Source organism: Tilletiaria anomala (genome assembly GCF_000711695.1).
Source record: "Tilletiaria anomala UBC 951 chromosome Unknown K437scaffold_16, whole genome shotgun sequence".
Lineage (NCBI taxonomy): Eukaryota > Fungi > Basidiomycota > Exobasidiomycetes > Georgefischeriales > Tilletiariaceae > Tilletiaria > Tilletiaria anomala.
This window is the reverse complement of record NW_013547006.1, coordinates 1-21,085: the sequence shown is the minus strand read 5'-3', so window position 1 is coordinate 21,085 and position 21,085 is coordinate 1. Positions and strand designations below refer to the sequence as shown.

At 56.5% G+C, this 21,085-nt stretch overlaps 9 protein-coding genes and 1 non-coding gene across 10 annotated transcripts; 5 read left to right on the top strand and 5 right to left on the bottom strand.

Annotated features, from left to right (window-relative positions):
• Positions 1-271: 271 nt before the first annotated feature.
• Positions 272-2,074, bottom strand: K437DRAFT_244451 (mitochondrial carrier). The gene is made up of 4 exons (XM_013389270.1): positions 1,586-2,074; positions 1,405-1,518; positions 888-1,327; positions 272-809 (listed from the first exon to the last, which is right to left on the bottom strand). The coding sequence occupies exons 1-4, from the start codon at positions 1,949-1,951 to the stop codon at positions 713-715; spliced, it is 1,017 nt and encodes a 338-aa protein (XP_013244724.1). The 5' UTR covers positions 1,952-2,074; the 3' UTR covers positions 272-712.
• Positions 2,075-2,227: 153 nt separating this feature from the next.
• Positions 2,228-5,559, top strand: K437DRAFT_254784 (uncharacterized protein). Its single transcript, XM_013389269.1, has 7 exons — positions 2,228-2,645; positions 2,705-2,855; positions 2,918-3,116; positions 3,178-3,601; positions 3,664-4,773; positions 4,837-4,966; positions 5,033-5,559. The coding sequence occupies exons 1-7, from the start codon at positions 2,340-2,342 to the stop codon at positions 5,347-5,349; spliced, it is 2,637 nt and encodes an 878-aa protein (XP_013244723.1). The 5' UTR covers positions 2,228-2,339; the 3' UTR covers positions 5,350-5,559.
• On the bottom strand, positions 5,131-6,533 carry K437DRAFT_233119 (uncharacterized protein). Its single transcript, XM_013389268.1, has 3 exons — positions 6,160-6,533; positions 5,769-6,094; positions 5,131-5,699 (listed from the first exon to the last, which is right to left on the bottom strand). Exons 1-3 carry the CDS (start codon positions 6,412-6,414, stop codon positions 5,372-5,374), a joined length of 909 nt encoding a protein of 302 aa, XP_013244722.1. The 5' UTR covers positions 6,415-6,533; the 3' UTR covers positions 5,131-5,371.
• A 189-nt stretch (positions 6,534-6,722) lies between these two features.
• K437DRAFT_254782 (putative YMC1-protein of the mitochondrial carrier family) lies at positions 6,723-8,353 on the top strand. Its single transcript, XM_013389267.1, has 7 exons — positions 6,723-6,817; positions 6,894-6,932; positions 6,993-7,046; positions 7,111-7,169; positions 7,237-7,502; positions 7,566-7,650; positions 7,713-8,353. The coding sequence occupies exons 1-7, from the start codon at positions 6,784-6,786 to the stop codon at positions 8,058-8,060; spliced, it is 885 nt and encodes a 294-aa protein (XP_013244721.1). The 5' UTR covers positions 6,723-6,783; the 3' UTR covers positions 8,061-8,353.
• On the bottom strand, positions 8,014-9,736 carry K437DRAFT_244438 (putative PEP4-aspartyl protease). The gene is made up of 4 exons (XM_013389266.1): positions 9,695-9,736; positions 9,407-9,618; positions 8,466-9,347; positions 8,014-8,398 (listed from the first exon to the last, which is right to left on the bottom strand). The coding sequence occupies exons 2-4, from the start codon at positions 9,549-9,551 to the stop codon at positions 8,325-8,327; spliced, it is 1,101 nt and encodes a 366-aa protein (XP_013244720.1). The 5' UTR covers positions 9,552-9,618; positions 9,695-9,736; the 3' UTR covers positions 8,014-8,324.
• Positions 9,737-10,751: 1,015 nt separating this feature from the next.
• On the bottom strand, positions 10,752-11,553 carry K437DRAFT_49689 (uncharacterized protein). Its single transcript, XM_013389253.1, has one exon. The coding sequence runs from the start codon at positions 11,400-11,402 to the stop codon at positions 10,971-10,973; it is 432 nt and encodes a 143-aa protein (XP_013244707.1). The 5' UTR covers positions 11,403-11,553; the 3' UTR covers positions 10,752-10,970.
• On the bottom strand, positions 11,452-11,554 carry K437DRAFT_t16. The gene has a single exon. It is a non-coding gene; the product is annotated as a tRNA-Arg (tRNA).
• A 1,645-nt stretch (positions 11,555-13,199) lies between these two features.
• Positions 13,200-13,653, top strand: K437DRAFT_254780 (uncharacterized protein). The gene has a single exon (XM_013389265.1). It carries the CDS (start codon positions 13,243-13,245, stop codon positions 13,498-13,500), a length of 258 nt encoding a protein of 85 aa, XP_013244719.1. The 5' UTR covers positions 13,200-13,242; the 3' UTR covers positions 13,501-13,653.
• K437DRAFT_49609 (uncharacterized protein) lies at positions 13,488-17,123 on the top strand. The gene is made up of 2 exons (XM_013389252.1): positions 13,488-13,847; positions 13,926-17,123. Exons 1-2 carry the CDS (start codon positions 13,770-13,772, stop codon positions 16,980-16,982), a joined length of 3,135 nt encoding a protein of 1,044 aa, XP_013244706.1. The 5' UTR covers positions 13,488-13,769; the 3' UTR covers positions 16,983-17,123.
• Positions 17,124-17,745: 622 nt separating this feature from the next.
• Positions 17,746-20,875, top strand: K437DRAFT_244434 (calcineurin catalytic subunit). The gene is made up of 12 exons (XM_013389264.1): positions 17,746-18,406; positions 18,470-18,495; positions 18,555-18,653; positions 18,734-18,845; positions 18,910-19,055; positions 19,127-19,266; positions 19,335-19,412; positions 19,481-19,894; positions 19,984-20,131; positions 20,209-20,460; positions 20,547-20,585; positions 20,662-20,875. Exons 1-12 carry the CDS (start codon positions 18,052-18,054, stop codon positions 20,734-20,736), a joined length of 1,884 nt encoding a protein of 627 aa, XP_013244718.1. The 5' UTR covers positions 17,746-18,051; the 3' UTR covers positions 20,737-20,875.
• Positions 20,876-21,085: the final 210 nt, after the last annotated feature.

Below are 21,085 nucleotides of genomic sequence, written 5' to 3'. Positions count from 1 at the left end.
CCTATGCTCGCCCGCGCGAACAACACGGCTCGATCTGCAGCGTATCCGAGAGCCTGCGATCCGTTGCGACGGGAAGTCACATGCCTTGTGGAAAGCAAGGGAGGGTATCAAAGGGAGAAGCGATTCGAGTAGAGAGTCAGGCTCAGTAGCAGCTGGAAGAGAACTGTAGTAGCTCTGTGTGAGAGGCGAGAGTCCACGGTTCCGCCCCCGCGACGGCGCGACTCGAGATACCGGGAGAGCGAATGGGAGTGTGTCTTTGCACCATTACAGTCTCTCTCGCCGCCCCACGTAGCCTTCTGCTTTGCTACACGTTACATGTACCTGGGGAGCTCTGACGAACGTGCATTGCACGGCGCCAATAAAATGATGAATGGTGCGAGGCAGCCCTGTAGCGTACAGTCTCGCGTACCGATATTCGACTTGCATCCGTCAGTGTTTTCGTGACTTGTGATGCTCAAAACTCGTGGTCGAACACCATTACACCGTGCCCGACGTACAAGTGTGATTGCTCGGTCCATCTTTAGGGAAAAGGCGATCGGATACGCTCAGCAATTGCAACATGTCGGCAGAGCTATGCACCGAACAAAGAAGCGATCACAATGACGGCATCCAGGCGTTCTCGGCACACAGTTCAGCCAGAACGCCTCCTTAGTGAGGCCATGTGATAGTATGGCAACTGGAAGGCGGCGTGGCACTTTGGCGGGGGCTCATCCTACAATGGTTTGATTCCGAAGAAAGCGCGGAATTGCTCGAAGAGCACGAGAGATATTGTCGTGTGCAGTCCTAATCGGCCCCAGCATGCGGTGAAGCTGAGTTGAAGCCCATGACGGCCAGCGCACAGTCAACACACCTTGCCTTGTAGTAAGAGAAGAATGCGTGAGGCTCACCCTTTGTAGAGAGCCAACGGCCCTTCGTTGGCAAGCAGCTTCCTTACGACGCTCAGGCTGCCGAGGTGCTTCCGATCCTTGTCCGCCATGATCCTAGTCTTGATGACGTCTATCGGCTGACTAGCCGCTGAGCATACGAACCCTGATATCGCACTCGACAAAAAGTGCAGCCCGATACCTTCGTCCATGCGGAAGCCAAAGCCTCCATCCTTGAATCCATTTTTGACCTGATCGTAGGTCGCGATCTGCGAGCTGGTTAGTATCGCGGCACGAAAGATCGTCGGATTCACGCCTCGCCACAGAGACTTGATTCCACCAACACAACCAGTCGAGGCGCCTGGAACCGTGGACCGCGAGCCTTCGCGGAAGACTTCTACGAAGCCAATCAAAGTATTCCAGTATGGTGGCCGCCCCGCTGCTCGCGGTGCTTGCATACGGACCTGAAGGAGGAAAGTGGGTTGCACACAGTCAGTTGATTTCAAATAATCCTAGCACACATAAAAGAGGAACCTCTCACCTTGACCAGATCGGTCGGCGTCGCAACAGCTGCCCCAACCGCGCCGCTCAGGACGCCAGCAAAGACTTTGGTAAGGAAAGAGGTTTGAGATATCCCTAGTGTCGCTACAAATTCCTAGCAGCAAGGGGCCCAAAAATGTCAGCATATTTCATGACGGGCCCTTGATATTTGTTTCATTTACTTTTGCCGGTTCATAGCCTCCCATCCGAAGCGTCGAATAGCTTAGCTCTCGCAGGCAACTAGCCGTAACACCAGACCACAGGCTCTTGATCCCTTCTGTGCGCACCATCTCCATGCCTAAGGTCAGAAAATTTGGCTTGACCGCACCCGAACCCCCGCCGGAGCGCAGCAGCAAAAGTTGCTGTCGCGTTTTGAGGACATCAAATGGGTTGGTGCAGCAGGCTGATACGGCGTTCCCCAGGCCAGCTGAGGCGAACGTTGCGGAGACGAATGACGGCGGGCGTGTCGTGTCAGGCGTGCTTGTCGCGACCGCAGCTGTCAGGCGCTCCTCCTCATCGAGGGCAGTCAACGGGGGTTTCTTTCCCATCGATTGGGGTCCCGCTCAACACCTAAGCACTCCTGAGTGGTTTGTAGGATGCAACCTGGATTACCGCGCCTCGCCCTGTCGATGGAAAGGACATTTGCTGTCGCTTACCCTTTGTTGAGAGTGTATTTTGGAATCTATCTGACCAACTATGGAGAATGAAGCCGGATGAGACGGACTCTCCGAGAGTTAAACGCCGGCGGGTGTCCTCCTCTTTTGGCTCATCATCGTTGTGCTTTGCTTCGCTGTCAGCTCTTCTCGCCATTCAACTCAACTCGTGATGGTGGCTTCCTACACTAATCCGCCGCAATTGTAGCAAGGCTAGCGAGGGGCGGGTAACGCTTTGCAAGAGGAAATACAAGGTGGTACGGAGGGCGACGGTGTTGCAGCGATGACTGCCGTGCAAGCGCGGTCCGGCAACGAGCTGCCGGTCACGCTCCCTCTCGAGTTGAGCGCCTCGATCTTCTCAGTACTTCACCCCGGCTCCCAGCCACCGCAAGAGCCGCCACCAATAGAGGAGCAACTGTCACAACTATTTCCAGATGATACCTCTTTATGTTTATCGAACATCCAGGCTGTGCAAGGAAACTTCCGCGCGCAAATTGACCAAGAACAAGCAGAAACGGCCTTGCTCGTCAAGGAGCTGGAGGAGGAGCAGCGGGTAGCGAGGATGTCGAATGTCCAAGAAGGTATTGGGGTAAGTCCGGGGCTCTGGGATTCTCAATTCGCTCTACATCTTACAAAGCAGTTCTCCAGGCTTTACTTGCACAGCTATCGCTGATTCGAGAGAAAGCAAGAGAGTCAGAGACCGTCGTACACAACATTACACGAGACATTCGCAGTCTCGACACTGCCAAGAAGAACGTTGTCCAGAGCATGACCGTACTGAAGCGCCTTCAAATGCTGGGTGTGTTCCAGCTGCATGTAGTGATGTAGCGCTCCTATGACTGATCTCCACTTCGACCGCAGCCAGTGGGACGCAGCAGCTGGCGCGCCTCACGCAGAATCGAAATTATCGCGATGCTGCACATGCGCTGGAAGCCGTCAAGGCTTTGCAAGACTTTTTTAAAGACTACATGAGTATCATGCGAATCGCGGAGCTATGGAAGCAGGTGAACGAGCTTCAGCAAAAGCTTCGAGAGATGGCTATGGGTGACTACGAGAAGCAGTAAGTTTCCGCAGCCAGCTTCTGGCAACGTCAAAACTGACCAGTGGATCCTCTCTGCAAGCCTCTTGCACGACCCCACGAACAATGTTCGCTCGACACCGCTGCCAGATGCGGCTATGCTCATTGACGCAGCCGGCTCAGAAGCGACATCGTCATTGGTTGATTGGTACGCCTCGCTGCAGCTGCGTGAGTACCGCCGCATCTTCCGAGCAACAGACGAGGCAGGCCAGCTTGACAATGTGGCCAGACGCTATGCCTGGTTCAAGAGGGTGCTCAAGTCATACGAAGAGGAGCATGCAGATGCCTTTCTTCCAGCGTGGGATGTCGGACGCGCACTCGTGGCCCGATTCTCTGATGTTACCAAGGACGACCTTAAGAGTGTGCTCGTCAGAGAGCAATCACGGCTGCAAGTTGCTACCCTGTTGGAAGCCTTCACATCAACAATGGACTTTGAGGCTCAACTCTCGAAGAGGTTCAACCGTCCTGTGAGTACACGCATTGCTTCTACTCGACGAGTGGAATGCGAATTGACGATAGAATGCGCTAGTTCAAGGACTTGGCGAACCCAATCGCCCCGACGCCTTCATCCTCTTCAGCTGCTACGATGCCTACAATTTCATCTGTCTTTGACCCCTATCTCGCCATCTATGTGGACGCGCAAGACAAGACTCTCGCCGAAATGATGAGCGCATACCGGCGGGCAGGCCCTATAAATCCACGATCTGGGTCAGGGTCGGAAGGCCACGCGTCTGCGGATCCAGGCGAGCCAGATCAGCACACTGTCTTGCCATCCTCGACAGAGCTGTTCTACTTTTACCGACAGACGCTGGAGCAGTGTGCTCTGTTGAGCAATCGGAAGCCCTTCCGCGACCTTTGCAGCGTCTTCAAAAAGTGGCTTCGCATCTATGCCAATGATGTGCTTCGCCAGAGTCTGATTAGAATGCCTGGTGGAGATAGGACGCGGCTCTCGCAAGATTCACGGCCAAACGCCCATGATGTCCAGAGATGGTGCCTGGTCATCAACACCTCCGACTATTGCGCCACCACGTCGTTGCAGCTGGAGGAGAAGCTCCGTCAAAAGATGCACTCTGACTTCAGGGATGGCTTGACATTGGAGCCAGAGCGAGAGCAGTTTCTTGGTGTCATCTCTTCTGGCGTCATGGTTTTGACGCGCGAGTTGGAAGAGTCCATCGACCGAGCTTTCAACCAGATGCTGCGACCGCCACAAGGCTGGGCAGCGCGAGATGAGACGATAGAAAAATCGTCTTACATTGATGATGTCGCCAGCGCATTGGAGCAGGTCGCAGTCATCGTGCGGCAAGACGTCGAGAACAAGCGATATGTCCGAATGTGGAGCGACAAGGCGGTCGGTGTGGTCACGAGTCGCTTTGGGCTCTGCATCGTCAAGCTCAAGCCGGTCAGCTGCAACGCAGCGCGGCAGCTGCTCGTCGACATTGCCGAAATTAAGACCATGTTGCTGGAACTCCCGCGGTATTCCCCGGAAGCATTAAATGGCGCCATTGCATCGTCCTATGTACGCTACGTCGAAAAGGCTGTCTCCCGGATAGTGCTGCTGCTCGAGGTTTTGGAGACGCCCGAAAGCCCAGCAGAGAGTCTGGTCAACACGTACATTTCGCAGATTGGCGATCGCTCGATGGTACGTGTCCCGATCTTTTTAAAGTCAAGCGAGGCATTGATCCGCAGCTTTTCATCCTGCCAGGCTAACTTCCAAAAAGTATTGGAATTGCGTGGCGTGCGGCGCGTAGATCAGAACGCGCTGATCGACCACTTTGTCAATGCAACTGCTTCTTCGGACGAGCTATCTGACACGTCGTTCCTCACTGCCCTTGGTTCGTCGCAGAGCGAGTGACTTATAGCTCTTTTGCTGACCATTTCTTGCCCTACCACACCTACAGACCTCGAAGCGTCCTTGCAGCCACTGGGCCAGGCACCACAGCCTGACGTGACCCAAGGGCTCGGTACGCCTCCATTGGGTTCGGGTACAGGCAGCAATGGACGCAACAGCCTGCATCTCAACCGGCAGGGAAGCAACTCTCAGTACGACCACTTTAGAGAGTCCTCTGGCCTGCGTAGCCCTACACCGGGCGAAGCTGCGCAGGGAAACCAAGCGGGTGGTGTTGGCGGACGCGCTTTTTCCGACCTCAGGCGCTTTGGCACGCTCTTTGGCGCCGCGCTTGGAAGACGCCGAGGCGAGATGGATGATACCACTTGATGCTTGTAACGCCAATAAGCGCCTAGTTTACATATCTCTGTACGATGCGCACGATATCTTGCTCTGGCAATCGGCCGCGCAGCTTCACCAGCTCTTGGGCCGACAGGCCAGCGCCGTCGAGGCTTTGCATGTCCACATCCATATCCGCCGTAGCTGACTTTGTGCTGGAACGCCCCGTCAGGATTGAAGGTATGCTGAGCTCGCCAGCTGCTTCGAGCACCTTGCCGACGGCAACGACGTGTCGGGGCGTCGCTGCGCGGACCCAGACTATGCCATTGTGCCCGACTGCCGCTTCGAACGGGAACTGAGTCGAGAGCGACGGTAAGAGTGGATGTGATGGTACGAGGAGACTAGTGAAGACAGAAAAAAAGTAAGAGTTTCAGTACCGACATTTCTTCATTTAGTATTGGAGCACATACCTTGATGCCAGCGCCAAGCTGATGTTGTAGATTCTGCAGATACCTTCGTCCCTTTCGTTTACCTTGAGCTCCCCCAAGCCATCGGCTTTCCCCGTTTGAGGGTCAACGCACGTGAGCTCGGGCTCGGAATGGCGATCCGCTTGTATGATCTTGGCATAGATAAGCGTCCCGATCTTTAGATTGGGCTTCGACCGCTTCGTTGCCCCCTCAAAGGACAGCGCGGGCAGCGTACAGTGATGGTAGGACGTCAGGAGTGTGCAGATATACGTTTCCGGATTTCGGTTTGTGATCTGGCACACAACTGAGTCGCCAACTTGAGGAGTATACTGTCAGAATGGGAGAAGAGGTCAGCTGGGGCGTCTATTTTCCGTGCTTGTGCGCAATTGCTCACCCGCCGCGTATCGCTTTCAATCCACCTTCCTTCGACACCCTTGGCTTTGCCTTTGCCCTTGTCCACAGGCCTAACAGCCCCAAGAATGCCCGCCTTTGTGGCTACGAGCTGTGTAGTGGTAGCAGAAGCGCCCCGCGTCGACATGCTCACACCACGCAAGAGCCCTGGCCCTACGCGGACTGCCGAAGATGAGCTTGGTTCACCCGCATTAGATGGTGGGACCGTAGTTACATCCCCGGGAACTACCCTGATCATGGTAGCAAAAAAGGCGTCCAAAATCCGGGCGCGTAACAATAGATCCAGCAGCAGTTTTAACGTATACTATACGAGCGTCAGCGTTGGCTTTTAATGCTTCGACGTGCGTTGCAATTGCATTGCTATCGCATTGCATGTTCTGTGGAAGACAGCTCGTCGCTACTGAGGTTGCTCTTTGTGCGTGCCCGGCGACTTTTTTTTGTTCTCTCGGAGATGTCGGCCTCTTGAAACCCTCGCCCCTTGTCGCGAAGACTTTGATCGAGCCGCTTTATCTTTCTATCAACTCATCAGCTTCGTCTACCTTCGCAGTCATCGTTAGAGCGACGAGGAGAAGAAGCGATAGGGTAGACCGCTCAAACAGCATCGAAGATGTTGTCTCAAACATCGAAGGACATCCTTTCGGGTGAGCCCACTATGCCTGCTCGAAGACCCCTTCCATTGGCTGATGCGAGGTTCCTTGTTCTGCTGATGCCTCGCAGGGATCGTCGCTGCGAACGCACAGGTGCTCGTCGGCCAGCGTAAGCGTAAAAATATTTATCGGTAGGGCTTTGCTTACGTTTCCTCCAATCTTGCGACAGCCTTCGACATAGTGAAGGTGCGGCTACAAACTGCTCCTGATGGCACATACAAGGGTGCATTCCGATAGCTCAAGGCGACCCATACAATGTGGCAACGCTGACATTTTTTTTCGGTCAGGAATGGTCGACTGTGCTACTCGCATCATTTCGAAAGAGGGACCGCTTGCTTTCTACAAGGCAAGCCCCATTCCACATTGTTCGCGGCCGACGAATATGGCTGACGTGTCTTGATCGCTCATATCAGGGAACCTTGACACCCCTACTCGGCGTCGGAGCCTGCGTATCGATCCAATTCGGGGTTATGGAGGAGCTCAAGCGGAAATTTACGGCGTACAACCTCCGCGATAAGACAAACAGCTCTGCCACGCTCACCAGACCTCAGCTGTACACAGCAGGTGCAATTGCCGGCATTGCCAATAGTGTCGTTGCCGGCCCGGTCGAGCACATTAGGATCCGTCTCCAAGCGCAACAGACCAAGGTTTACAACGGACCGTTAGATTGCATCAAGAAGTTTGTACGGAGCGAGAGGCAGTGCCTTGGAGTGACCACCTGCTGATAGCCTTACTCTCACAGAATCGTTAGCCAAGCCGGCTTATCTGGCATCTACCGTGGGCAGGTCCCAACGCTCTTGAGAGAAGGGCAAGGTATGGGTGTCTATGTGAGTCAATTCCCTCTGCTGTACCGGATGCTCACTTCGAGCTAACCCTGCTGGTCGCACAGTTCCTGACTTATGAAGCGCTAGTTCAACAAAGCCTGAAGCGGTCGGGGCTGACGCGCAAAGAGCTGCCGACGACGCATGCGATGCTCTTTGGTGCATCGGCTGGCGTCGCGCTCTGGCTCAGCGCCTACCCGCTCGACATTGTCAAGACTCGCATGCAGACGGACGCACTCAACCCCGCCGAACGCCAGTACAAAGGGCCGCTCGATTGCGCGCGCCAGATCTACCGAAGTGCTGGCGTCGGCGGCTTCTTCCGCGGCCTGACGCCCACGCTGGTCCGTGCGCCGTTTGCCAACGCCGCCACCTTTGTCGCTTTCGAGTGGGCTGCGAGGAACCTTTCGGCTTGGTAGATGGCGGCGGCGCTCACAGGATTCCGACGATAGAGGCCGTAAACCAGCCGTTGATAGAACCCAAGCATGATGCAACGCGTCCGTGTTGCCGCGTACGTTTGCGCCCCAAAGAGAACTTGGTGGAGGTTTCTACGGTACAAGGGCAGAACGTTTACATACGTATTTCCACCGATTTGGGAAACGGCAGCGGAGCATGAGAGAGAACAAAGGTGAGGAGAGTCTGAGAAGCGAGGCAGCAGAGCGTGAGATGGGACCGACCGTCCGTCAGGCCGCCTTGGCGAATCCAACGGCGTTCTTGCCAAGGTCGTAGACGGTGTAATACTTGCGGAGGAAGACGTCTGCGGAAGGGAAAGAGGAAGCGTGTGAGCAAGGTATAGCATAGAGTGAGTTTGCCACCAGACGCACCTCCAACGATCCAGAGTGTGCCTAGGTTGCTAGGCATGTCGAGGCCCATAAATGAACTTAGGCAGGAGCCCTGTACATTGAGGATGTAATCCTCTGGGCCGAGCGGGTACTGCTTTCCGTCAAAGGTGAAGGTGAGGTTCGGAAGGCTCTTGACCTTTTCGCAGTCGATCGTGTACTGGCCGTTCCAAGACTTAGTCGCGCCGATCTCCTTGTTAAGGATCTCTGCGACGTCGGTGGGGAGCGCGATGAGCGAGGTGCCCGTGTCAATGGCCGCACCGGCATTGTCGAGCTCCATGTCCTCGTCGCCGAATGAAACCTTGTCCAGGCTGACCTCCCAGTAGCCTTTGCGGCGGACGGGGGCGTAGGTGATCTTGCCCGTGTAGTGCGATTCGTCAACGCCGCCAAAGACTGCCTCGCCGCCATCCGAATCGGAGCTGCCGAGGTAAAAGGCAAACTGCGGCTGGTCGATCAGCTTCTGGTTGATCATCTGGTAGAACGGTGGCACGATGCCGTTGACAGAGATGGTGTCGTAAGCGAGGCCGAGGATGCCGTCAAACTTTCCAAACGCAAACGCCAGGCCCGGCTCCGATGTCGCCTCGGCAAAGTCTTGCTTCTTGATCCTCAGATCGCCAATTGTCAACGTGTCCGACGACACGTAGCCCTCCATTGCACCTGAGCCGTACTGGATGCTGAAGCTAGACCCGTTTTGCTTGTATGATGACGACGAGTCGTGGTCGTACTTGGTGTGCAGGAAGCAGGCGATGCTCGTGCACTCCTTGCTTGGCACCCACAAGTTTGACGAGCCAGTGTCCAGGATCACCTTGAACAACTGCGGAGGCGTCCCCAGCGAAATGTCCGCAAAGTACTGCGCGTTCATGAAGTCTGCAGGGGCCAGTCGCATGTCAGAGGGGAAAGGGCATGCAGCACCCCGTATCACTTACCTGTCAAAGGCACGCCGTGGCCCTTTTTGGCCTCGGCATACCAAGCAGAGCTCTTGTCATCGACCGGCTGGATCGCAAACTCGTGCTCCTTGCCCGCTACGAAGGGACTCTGGCGAGAGGCCGAGCCGTACTTGAGCTGAAGCATCTTGGCCTGCGCCTGTAGGCCAGCCACAGTGAGAGGGCCGGCTTCAGGGTGCTTGGAGAGTTTGGTCCTGGCAGCAGCAGGCAGTAAAGGGTCATTGAATGGTCCTCGCTGCGCGCAGGGCGAGCACAAGGTGAGTGACTCACTTGAAGACACCCGCTTTGGTGGACGCCTCTGCGCCGGCAGCGGCGACGAGACCAGCAACGAAAGCGAGGGAAAGCTTCATGGTGGACAGATGCGGAGAGGGGGTATGGTGTTCGTCTGAGCCTCTTCTGTCCTTGGAGTGTATACAAAGAGGAAGGAGGATGTATGCTACTGTTGACAACGAGTGGATGGTCTGAGTGATGTTGCGATCAGCTTGTACCCAGCAATCAGCAAGGGCTGCCCGCATCAACGTCAGCTCAGCGCTGGAGCCTGGCTGTGGCAATCTTAGCATTGTGCCCGTAAGTGAGACTCGTGAGGTGCTGCTGACCGGAAAGGGGTAACATTGCACAGGCCAACACCTGCACAGCGACTCATCAAGTTTCAGTCGCCTAGTGCCGGCATGCCGTCACTGACTCAGTCTTTAACCTCGGCCCTACTCTGACGACTGCCGACGCGCCTGTCGATTGGGGAAAGGACGCCACGGCCTCTCATCGCAACCAGACACAGCTATTATGCCTCTTCCAGTTAAGCAGAAGTCTCTTGACCACAGCCCCACTGTCACGAACCCCTCATCACGACTGCGCATTTTAAGAGAATTGAGCGATCTACGGATGACGTTAAGTTGATGACAGCACCATCATCACCCCACCCCATGATCTGTTCGATGTCATTCACAACCGCTGTATGGTGGGAAAGGCAGCGAGCGCAATGCGGCCGGGGAAGCACGGCCCTGTTGTTCACTCTCGTGTCTGACCTCTGCGTCGCGCACGAATCCGTCGTCTTTCGCAACCATTCGTGATTGGCCAGGAAGTTGAGTTTCGCATCGAGGCACTTGGCCATGCGCTTGAGCTTCCTGACCAACCGGACGGCAGCGTTTCCTTTATTTTACTTGGGCATCCGCAGGGAGATCTGTATGAAGCATTGCCTGCTTGTTCTGGACCATCACATAGATCACGCGAAGCGTGGGGTGGCGGGCAGAAGCTGGCCCTTCGCTTTACGGACTTTCACGCCGCATTTATGTGCAGGCGTCCAGAATACCTGTGCGACCAGCTGATACAAAGAGGCCTGTCGGAGGAGTACGCGCGTTGGGCTTGAAGTTCGATGGCACAGAGACGAATAGGGCTCAGACTCGGAAGTCAGGAGAGATGATTCGCGTGTGCTTACAGTAGGGCTACCCGTTGTCCACAATGCTCTATCCTCCTCGCCACAGGAAACACGGGCAGTCGTAGGGCTACAGCACAAGTGGGAGACCGGCTCTGGGTCCGAGTACAGCACGGATCAGACACGGCTTCTTGCCCCCACTGCCATTGCAAGGCTGACGCGCAGACCAATGCGACCCCCCTCAAGCTGCAAGAAGATTGGACGGGTGACAGAAGATGCCGGAAACCGCACGCTCGGCCCCCAAGCCCCCGACAGCCAGAGGGGGGCAAGACATTGTGGAGATTGGAGGGCCGAGCACGTTGGTCTGTAGGAGGGTGTATGTTCGATTCCGAGGAGCGGTGAATTTGTAGCTGCGGGTACAATCAATCGAAATGATAGATCCACATGTATATCTAGATCCAACGGGAACAAGCGGATATACAAGGTGGACCAGAGTCCATGCACTTGTATACAAAGCAAATGAACAACATTTCGCCGAAATTCATGGCACCCTCGTCGCATGAACAAAAAAAAAGCAGCAAAACAAGCCACTTGATTAAAGTGTCGCATTTGTTCAATAATGGAAACGGACGGGAGTGAAAAGCAAGAAAAGGAAAACAGTCTCCAGCGGGACTCGAACCCGCAACCTCCGGATGGAGGAAATTGCCAAAAAGGACAAATCCGTAGAAGTCCGACACGCTAACCAATTGCGTTATGGAGACATGTCTGATATCACAGTCTAGGAAATGAATTCAACCTGCTCAAACTGTGGGCAATTCTATCACCCGAGAACGATTGCTTGCTTTCATGATGGACAACAGGATTACGACACAGCCCCGATACGAGGGTAGGGGGCCTGAGCCAGGACTACCCATGTTCCATCCCCAACCTTCTTTAAGACACCCCTCGGGTCATCGCGTGCCGGCAGCCACAAGTCGATTGATGGGCTTTATTTAGGCGATACTCTGGCCGAACGTGAGGTGCGATTGAAGGGACGGAAGCTGAGAATAGGCTGAGGCCCTTGTGGGCCTGCGGAAACGGGCCGCTGGACTGTGCCATGGATGAGGGGGATGAGTGAGATCACTCGAAGCTTGTCCATGTATGATATGATATCGCATGAAAACGAAGACAGGGCCTACGAACCTTCTTATCCGGTGACTGGTTTTCAACTGGAGCGCTGTGTTCTCTTTCAGTAACGCATTCGATATTTTGATACAGGCGTTTTAAGCACCACGGGTAGACGACAGCCAAAATTCCGAAAAGTGACAATGAAATTGAGAAAGCCAACTAGGTGGAGCAGGGCGCAACCCTACGTGTGTATATTTATTACCTGTGCGATAACATGGATCCTTATTTATGTTTCTTTCTTTTTGCACCGCCTGTTTCACGTAGTGGGTTTCAGGCTCCAGCAGGCAGACGCCGGCAGCCTGCCTCAGCTTCTTCGCAATCTCATATCCTAGTACGTGCACACAGGGAGGTGTCAGGCGGCTTCAGATTGCACCAGAATGGTGCGATCATGCCTCAGCACATCTGTTGCCCCATTGCTTGTGCACTCAACTGCGTCATGTACTGTGAGCGAAAATTACTTTCCTGCTGCTTGTGACTGGGGGCTGCAGCGATATAGGTGCAAGCTTGTGCGAACTGCGAACTGGAGCTGGGGGCGGCCGGCAAACATCAAGCAGAGATGATGCTGGTGCGGGGAGTAGAGAGCCTTGTGCTATGCAGGCGGCATTGCATTTGCCAAGAATTGTTTCCTGTCCTCAGGAGCGTTGTACAGCAAAAAGAAAGAACGGAAACTTGGGTCTGCTGAGCCGGAAAGAGGGTGATTGTCTTGGCGCCCCGCAGCAGCGGAGAGCGCCCGATGGGGGCAGCATGGGTCTCACCCGGGAAAAGAAGGTTCTCCCACAGGCAGTGGCGCGGACCAACAAACAAGGCCACGCACACACGCCGGGTCGGGTCATGGCCCGCACCTCGTGTCACTTGATTTGTCTATTAAACACGCTCGATCATCATCCGCTGCTTACGTACACAGCACTGCGTCTGCACATCGTTTCACGCTTTCGTCGAGAGCTTCTATTTACTTATTTATTAGCTAACCCCCCATTGCCCACTCAACGGATAATTCGAGGGTGTGATCAGACTCTCTCGCAGCGCCGCGTACTATGTGCTACACATCCCGCAACGTCTCCAAGTGCAGCCGCAGCCCGGAGCTTCACACTCACCACCATCCACGTACACACATACCCTACCAAGTAGCCACCAACCGCGCGGCTGTCTCAACGTCTCAGACCAGGTCGCTCTGGAGATCATCGACTCGCTGTGCCTGCACACACACACATTACGCACACGCACACACACCAGGTGAGTTGTGAGGCTTCTGCTTCCTGTTTCGGGCTCTGGCGCAACGGACATGCCGGCCTCGCAATCGGCAGTACTTGCCGCGGCTGCGGCCGGCAAGGCTACGTACGCGCAGAAGAGGCTGACGGCGATCAGGCGCCCAAGGCTTCGGTCGAAGAAGCTCTTTGGAAAGGATCCTTCAGCTGGCGCGAGCGTAGATGCCTCATCGACGACGTGGGCGCGTCGCTGTATGGTGACAGCCTCCGGAGCAGGCGTCTGGCCTGCCACGAAACGAGGTTCTGCGCAGCAACACGAACTAGCAGACTGCTAGCTGGTCGCTAGCTTGGCGATGGTGACGGCGATGCTGGAAGAGCTTGACCGAGCGCGACCTAGCTAGGTGCATGCATGCATGAACACACGTGAATGCACACTCGATTTGCTTGCGAGGAGAATGTGGCGCTGGGGCAATCTTTCTGGTGTATGCTCTTTGCTAACTACTAATCGTCCAAGCAGTGATTGGAGTGCCTGCGCGAAACCACGATTTGCAAGCCTTGGGGCAGAGTTGCCTGTGATAAGGACAACTTCTTGCTGCCAGCTTGCATGAGATGGTGCACCGCCTTTCTTGCGAATGAAACGCGGGCCTGTTCTTCTTCATTGCTACATTGTCGCCGTCGCGAGGTGAGTGGAATGGAGCACGCCCAGCGCTTTGACTGCCACGCAGAATTGTTCACTGATTTCGTCATGAGCTGACCACAGGACATGAACGATATCCTCGTCAACACTGCCGATGCAGCGCTAGCAGTCAGCTCGATGCACGACCCAGGCGAGCTACCGGCGGCCCCCGTCGAGAAGCTTGCAAAAGATATGTCATCTCAGCTCTTCTTGCACAATGCAGCCGTCACCCACTTGCAACAACTGCGGCGTCGCTCGTCTGACTCTGCGATGGAAGACAAGCGCGCGCCGCTCGATCTGCAAAAATGGGCTGCAGAGGCTAGCGCAGCGGGCTCGCCACCCTGGGAGTCGGAACGCAGGACGGCAGAAGAGTTTGGCCGAGCTCCCAGGCTGCGGCGCATGCGCTCCGTCTCGCCTGGTCCAACGAGCAGGCAGTGGCCGAACACGCGCGAATTGCGGGTGCGTCCCCGGAGCATCCATGGGCATCAAGCGCTTCCCGCAAGCGACTCTGTTGACACGCTGCACTCGCCTGCGTCGCCAAAGCAGCCGCTGCTCAACGTCTCCCTTCCGCCTTCACCCTATCCATCTGCGCCATCTACGCTATCGAGGGCATCTGCGCTAAAGATCAAAGCCCGCCCGACGAGCCTACGCACGCAGCGCCCGCAGGACATCGGAGAGCAGCAGCACGTCCGCTTCGAAGCCGCATCGGCGTCAAATGGCGGTGGCGCCCGATCCGAAGACGATTACCCAGTGACCCCGCGCGCGACGATCGCCGCGACTGCTGAACTGGATCGCCCCCCACTACGGCAGAACATGCACCTTCTGCAGGCAACGACATGCTCGCTCGATCGCGGCGGAGGCGATCAGGGTCTTGGCGCCCTAGGCGCATCTGCGGATGTGTCCAATCTCATCTTCAACCTCGACGGCCGCCGAGGGGGCGTAGAGTGCAGCACGTCAGCGGCAGTCGAGGAGGATGTGTTTGGGGGGATGCCACTTAAGAGCGTGATGCGAAGGTCACTCCCGCTTCCCAATGTACCACACATTTCGCAAGCGTCGTTGCTCGAGATAGGGCGGGTCGAGGGGATCACGCCGCCGACTAGCTCCTCATCCATGGGTCAGTCGGACGCATCCCTAGCGCCGCTGCCCGAGCTCAGCACAGTCGTCAGCGCAGGCCTAGAGATGGGCCTGGGCGTGCACCTTGCGACATCGGCGCTACATAACAACCTCCCCGGCGCGTCGGCCGCCGTCAGCAGTCTCGCCGAGCCGCGCTTCGCCCGCCCCGCGACGATCGACTTCAACGCCATCTCCCTGGCAGCCAAGCTGACTGAGCGCGAGATCTGGACCGACGACAATGGACCACGCTCATCCGTCCTCGAGGACCCGACCTCGGTCGCGTTCGAGCACGCCGAGACCCAGCTCTCCAGGCGCCGTACTACGGGCAGCGCGCCTGCGTCCACGACCGGCCGGCGGCCAGTCCCCGAAGTGACTCGCGCAGGTCCTGTTACCCATGATTTCAGCTCATCGCCAAAGGTGAAAAAAGTACCCAACGCCAACCTCACCTTCACGCGCTCCGAGCTCGAAGCCCCTTCGTCGGTCAGCACGCCGTCGATCGACTACTCTGCGTCGACTGGCGAGCGGCACCGAGTGTCGGGCACGAACAGCACGCAGATCGGCACGCCGTCCCTGCACGACCGGGCCATGCTATCGCCTGCCACGAGCCACCACATGAGCTCTGCAGGTGATTTCCTCAGCCATGAGCACAGCAGCAAGGCCCGCGGCGGCCACTTGATCCGTAGCGAACGGCGCGAGAGCAGGCCCATGGCTCACCACCCCGTGCCGCCGCACCACCAGCACGGTGGCCTGATCGGCGTCGGCGGCGGCGGACACTTTGGGCCCGGCGTCCGCGCTAAGGTCCTTGAGGTGCTCGATCAGCTCATTGCTGGCGTTCCGCTCGACGGCGACGACGGCAAGACAGTCACGATCGCCGAGTACGGCAGCCTGCAAGGCCGCTCGCTGCCGCTTATGCAGCCGATCATCTCGCGCTTCTCTGCCAAGGCGCATGCGGGCCGCTGCACCAGATCGCCAGCGGTTCCGGACGGCTTCTTTGGCCCAGACGACATGCACACGCACACCGTCATGGGCGCCGGGCGGCATATGGACTGCGCAGCGTCGCGCGTCAACTTTTCGCTCATCCACGAAGATATTCCGCAGGCCGACTTTCGGCCGCTCATGCAGCAGCTTGACAACACTTCTGAGTCGTATCTCAACCCGATTTGGCAGTCGCACTCGCAGCCGTCACTGCAGAATATGATCTTTTCGTCGTTTGTCGCCAGGCCGTTCGCCTCGCGCATCGCACCGCCGAACAGTATCTACATGGGCCTGAGCCTAATGGACCTGCATTGGTCACACACGCCCCCTAACCCCGCCGTTTCCATGTCCACGACCGCAGACGCAGAGCTCACCGCATTCCTCTCCGCCCGTGCCCACGAGTTCAAGCAGGGCGGCGCGCTGATTCTGGCATACATTGCGCGCTCTGATGATGACGCGCGCCTGCGCACTGCGCAGTCACTCAGAAGCCTCTCAGCCGCCGCAGTCAGCGAGGCGCCACTGCCCAGCAAGCGGCGCAGCGACCTCTGGACGATGCTGACCAACATGCTTGCACCATGCATCCAGCGCCTCGTCTCGTGCGGTATGCTCAAGTCAGATGTCGCCCGCCACATGCTCAGCCTGCCGCTCCATCCGCGCACGGCCAAGCAGACCATCGCGGTGCTCAAGTCGGTGCAACATCAATGGGACGTCGAGTGGAGCTGCGGCTTGGGCCAGCACGGTTCGCGGGCGGTCAACGCTCGCCTCAGCGAGCCCGACCCGGTCCGCATCGCTCATCCAGCCTGGAAAGCGCTCGAAGCCGGCACGTTGTCGCACGTCGCATTTGCCGAGCACATGATCCAGCTGTTCAAGAACCTGTACGAGTCGCACTTTCGTGCGCTCCTGCGCGAAAAGGGCAAGCTCAGCAAAGGCGCCGTTGAATTTGTGCTCGACTCGCTCTGGGACGTCCTCCACTCGCGCATCGGCGACGAAAATTCTAACCTCGTCGACGGCGTCGAGCTCGAAGTCTGTATCTGCGCGCTGAGGAGGCTGTAGGGCCAGCTACAGAAAGGCGGGGGGATCTGATAAAGGGACCAAATACAGTATGGAACGACTGCCTTGCACGGCGAGGCTACCGCTCGACGGGCGCTTGTCTCCCCCGTCGACGAAACATATCTTGCGCTACCTTTTTTGTTGGTAGGGGAGGGCTGCGCGAACCGGGCTTTCTCCCTGTTCGTGTTTGTTTGCATCTCGGCTTTTCGGCAAAGGCAAACGCACCCCCCGTTTTGGCACTCACACTTTGAACATAATGAAAACACGAATACGCTGTACTGGTAATGCAACGTTGTACTATAGACGCATACCGCACTCAGGCCATGTTGCCGCAACGCTGTGTAGTAGACCTACCATCACGCGCAGGATTGGGGCGTCAAACGTCCGTCGATGGTACGGATCCCACTCAGCGCATATTATTCAGATTTCCAGACGAAGTCGACGTCAGCTTGTGTGTGTTCGTAGACCCATCACGGCGTCCATCCCAGGGTTGGGGGCCATCGCGATGCTATAGAAGGGAGCGCGCTATGATGAAGGCATTGGAGGGCTGTGGTCTGCGGTGGCACTGGCCCTGGCCGGCGTGGTTGACCTTGAGACGCGCGCGCTATTCCCCGAGTTGGCGTAGCGCCACCCTGTTTGAGTCAGTGCTAGCTGCTGGCGGAAATTACACTGCCGCAGTGCCTACTGTAATCATGCAGGTGCCCATCGCGGCAGTCCCAGCAACAAGTCTTCTTCTTCTTGGCCCCCCCGTCAAAGGATAGCAATCATCGTGCTCTTGCCATGTTCGTACTCGTTGCATACAGCGACGGGTCTGATCCGCGCACATAAGAGCCGAAGCGAGCGAAGTGATCCATCCAGCCCCGTCGTACGCTTTGCACTCGGCGCTGCAGCCAGGCGACCCTTGTCCAGTGCTCACCCGCGCTTCCCTCGCGCGTCAACACGAGCTCACACACTCACGCAGCGTCTGCTACAACAGCAACTGCGAACGAGGCGCCTGTGACGAGCTAACCTCCAACTCCGTGCTCGAGAGAGAGCGACTTTGCAAACGCCCTTTGTGTGACGAACATTCGCCATGGCGACGCCGCAAGAGCAGAGTCGCCAGCACGTAGGAAAGGCGCTACAGCAGATCCGCAACAAGCAGCCTGCGCCGGAGATCGACTTTACGATCCACGTTACAGAAGATGGGACGCAGGTGTCGACGCAGGAGCGAGTCATCAAGGATGTGCAGGCTCCGGCGTTTTTGAAGCCCACAGACGAGCAGTTCTTCTCGTCCAAGGACCCCACCAAGCCAGACATTGCCTTCCTCAAGAACCACTTTTACAGAGAAGGAAGGCTGACGGATGAGCAGGCCTTGTTCATCATCCGGCGAGCAACAGAGATTCTTAGGACAGAGCCTAACTTGCTGGAAGTCGATGCGCCTATTACTGGTGAGTGCGCAGCCTAGCCGTTGGACCGATTGACCCTTCTGCTGACAATTGAGGCGTCCGCAGTGTGCGGCGACATTCATGGGCAATATGTGAGTCGCTTGTGAGCAGTTGCGTGCTAGCGTTCGCTAATCTCATCCACCTCTTGCAGTACGATCTAATGAAGCTGTTCGAGGTCGGTGGCAACCCTGCGGAAACTCGGTATCTCTTCCTTGGTGACTATGTCGACAGAGGGTACTTTTCCATCGAGGTGAGTTACGGCAACGTTTCTCGCCCGCTTCCCCACGGCATGCGCTGGATATGTTCTTACTCCGGATACGTCTCTCTCAGTGTGTACTGTACTTGTGGGCGCTCAAGATCTGGTACCCGGATACCCTTTTCCTCCTCCGAGGCAACCACGAGTGCCGGCATTTGACAGATTACTTTACATTCAAGCTGGAGTGTGAGTGGGCCAGAGGACTTTCCACGCCGGCAAATCGCTGACTGCTTGTTCATTTTCTCTACAGGCAAGCACAAATACTCGGAGCATATCTACGACGAATGCATGGAGTCGTTCTGCACATTGCCCCTCGGCGCGGTCATGAACAAGCAGTTCCTCTGCATCCATGGCGGCCTGTCACCAGAGCTGCAGACGCTAGATGACCTTCGGAGTGTGAGTCTCGTAATACAGCAGCCGGACGCTACGCCGCCTAACGCTTACCTTTATCGTTTGTGATGGCCCAGATCAACCGCTTCAGGGAGCCGCCGACACACGGGCTGATGTGTGACCTGCTATGGGCGGACCCGTTCGAGGACTTTGGTACCGAGAAGACCAATGACAGCTTCATCCACAACCACGTCCGAGGTTGCTCTTACTTTTTCACGTGAGTTAGCACGAGCAATCCCTCGAACCTGCCGGCCAACGCTAACTGCACCGCTCGGCATTTTGTAGCTACACCGCCGCGTGTCAGTTCCTCGAACGAAATAATCTCCTCTCGATCATTCGGGCGCACGAAGCGCAAGACGCCGGGTGAGTAACAGGCTGCCCTGGTGGGGACAAGAAGAAAGCTGATCATATGTCTTATCTGGTGCGCCCAGTTACCGCATGTACCGCAAGACCAAGACGACCGGATTCCCATCAGTAATGACCATCTTCTCGGCTCCCAACTATCTCGACGTGTACAACAACAAGGCGGCCGTGCTCAAGTACGAGAACAATGTGATGAACATCCGACAGTTCAACTGCACGCCCCACCCCTACTGGCTGCCCAACTTTATGGACGTCTTCACCTGGAGTCTTCCCTTTGTCGGTGAAAAGATCACAGACATGCTCATCGCCATCCTCAACATCTGCAGCAAGGAGGAGCTGGAGGAGGATGAGGAGGAGGATGAGGAAGAGGATGAGGATGAGGAGGAGACGTCGATCATCGACGAGAACGGCGAGAGAAAGGTGGTGGTCAAGAACAAGATTCTCGCCGTCGGCAGAATGTCTCGCGTCTTTGCTTTGCTCCGGTGCGTGTCCTTCCGATGAATCGTCCGCTGTCGCCCTGCTCTCGCTAACACGGACGGCCGATGTGCTTCCTTGCGCCTTTTATGAACAGAGAGGAAGCCGAGAGAGTATCCGAGCTCAAATCTGCGTCCGGAGAGAACAAGCTTCCGTACGGCTCGCTTGTGCTCGGCTCGGAGGACATTAAGGACAACATCCACAATTTCGACGAAGCTCGCAAGGTCGACATTGAGAATGAAAGGGTAAGCGGCCGTCACGTGGAGCGTGACATTCCAGGATCGTACGCGTCTAACAGCTGTGCCCTTTCTTTTTATCATAGCTTCCCCCTGATCTCATCGACGCCGACGAGCAAGGTCCCGCCTCGCCAGCGCAGGGTGCAGAGATCTCGCCGCGTCCAGACGACTATGCCGATTCTACACCGAGCAGCCCGACACCGTCGCCGATCGCGCCTTCTTCCCCCGGCTCGTCGGCGAGCCATCGTCGTGGGCATTCGAGGACGTCGAGTCTGGGCACCACCATGTCTAGCCCTTCTAACAGGCGGAGATCGTTAGAGTCTACGATCTCGATGATCGTGAGTTTGCGTGCGCCCCATGCCTTGCGCAGATCGCGCACTCATCGGAGATGCTAACGCGCGCATTGCCCTTTTGTGCCTTATAGAGAGAAGCGATGCAAGGGGAAGAAGGCCAAGGCGATGCGGTGAGTGGTGGTCTCCCACTGTGATATTTAGCCCTCAACCCAGGTATTGATGCTTCGCTCTGCTTCTTGTTTCCAGTCGCTCGAGAAGATCGCCAAGGACATTACGACGCCCAGCTCACCGCGTTCACGCAGGTCGGGCGACAGTAAGTAGTTGCAGCAGCAGCAGCATCGCGTCGAGCGCGGACGACGGCGAAGGTGAAGATGTTGCGGTCGGTAAACGAGGGACACGCAAGCTGGCATTGGTCCTGTGTAGCATTATTCATTCACGACGAGCATGCTCTTCCCTATCTGCCCCTCTCCGTCAAGGATGTGCCCTGGTTCGCACCTTTGGTGCTTCATTGAGGGTTGATACACATAGATGATTCCCGCTCGTGACTTACCAGCCAGCTCTCGAACAGGCCGGTACCAGCAGATACAGTCAAATGTTGCATCTAGACCTCGCACGAGCTCAAGTCGAGTTTGAGTAGACCACACTGGGGAGTGCATTTTCTTGGGCACTA

Coding starts and splice junctions, on each gene's coding strand:
- K437DRAFT_244451 (XM_013389270.1), bottom strand. CDS start 1,951: ATGGGAAAGAAACCCCCGTTGACTGCCCTCGATGAGGAGGAGCGCCTG. Junction 1,328..1,404: donor CGCCGACCGATCTGGTCAAG/GTGAGAGGTTCC, acceptor TTCCTCCTTCAG/GTCCGTATGCAAGCACCGCG. Junction 810..887: donor CCGTTGGCTCTCTACAAAGG/GTGAGCCTCACG, acceptor GCTTCAACTCAG/CTTCACCGCATGCTGGGGCC.
- K437DRAFT_254784 (XM_013389269.1), top strand. CDS start 2,340: ATGACTGCCGTGCAAGCGCGGTCCGGCAACGAGCTGCCGGTCACGCTC. Junction 3,117..3,177: donor ATGGGTGACTACGAGAAGCA/GTAAGTTTCCGC, acceptor CCTCTCTGCAAG/CCTCTTGCACGACCCCACGA. Junction 4,774..4,836: donor AGATTGGCGATCGCTCGATG/GTACGTGTCCCG, acceptor TCATCCTGCCAG/GCTAACTTCCAAAAAGTATT.
- K437DRAFT_233119 (XM_013389268.1), bottom strand. CDS start 6,414: ATGATCAGGGTAGTTCCCGGGGATGTAACTACGGTCCCACCATCTAAT. Junction 6,095..6,159: donor TTGAAAGCGATACGCGGCGG/GTGAGCAATTGC, acceptor CCATTCTGACAG/TATACTCCTCAAGTTGGCGA. Junction 5,700..5,768: donor AGCTTGGCGCTGGCATCAAG/GTATGTGCTCCA, acceptor TGTCTTCACTAG/TCTCCTCGTACCATCACATC.
- K437DRAFT_254782 (XM_013389267.1), top strand. CDS start 6,784: ATGTTGTCTCAAACATCGAAGGACATCCTTTCGG. Junction 7,503..7,565: donor CCGTTAGATTGCATCAAGAA/GTTTGTACGGAG, acceptor TTACTCTCACAG/AATCGTTAGCCAAGCCGGCT. Junction 7,651..7,712: donor GGCAAGGTATGGGTGTCTAT/GTGAGTCAATTC, acceptor CTGGTCGCACAG/TTCCTGACTTATGAAGCGCT.
- K437DRAFT_244438 (XM_013389266.1), bottom strand. CDS start 9,551: ATGCTTCAGCTCAAGTACGGCTCGGCCTCTCGCCAGAGTCCCTTCGTA. Junction 9,348..9,406: donor CCACGGCGTGCCTTTGACAG/GTAAGTGATACG, acceptor TGGCCCCTGCAG/ACTTCATGAACGCGCAGTAC. Junction 8,399..8,465: donor CACACTCTGGATCGTTGGAG/GTGCGTCTGGTG, acceptor TCCCTTCCGCAG/ACGTCTTCCTCCGCAAGTAT.
- K437DRAFT_49689 (XM_013389253.1), bottom strand. CDS start 11,402: ATGCGACACTTTAATCAAGTGGCTTGTTTTGCTGCTTTTTTTTTGTTC.
- K437DRAFT_254780 (XM_013389265.1), top strand. CDS start 13,243: ATGCCGGCCTCGCAATCGGCAGTACTTGCCGCGGCTGCGGCCGGCAAG.
- K437DRAFT_49609 (XM_013389252.1), top strand. CDS start 13,770: ATGAGATGGTGCACCGCCTTTCTTGCGAATGAAACGCGGGCCTGTTCT. Junction 13,848..13,925: donor TACATTGTCGCCGTCGCGAG/GTGAGTGGAATG, acceptor AGCTGACCACAG/GACATGAACGATATCCTCGT.
- K437DRAFT_244434 (XM_013389264.1), top strand. CDS start 18,052: ATGGCGACGCCGCAAGAGCAGAGTCGCCAGCACGTAGGAAAGGCGCTA. Junction 19,267..19,334: donor GGTTGCTCTTACTTTTTCAC/GTGAGTTAGCAC, acceptor GGCATTTTGTAG/CTACACCGCCGCGTGTCAGT. Junction 20,461..20,546: donor AGTCTACGATCTCGATGATC/GTGAGTTTGCGT, acceptor TGTGCCTTATAG/AGAGAAGCGATGCAAGGGGA.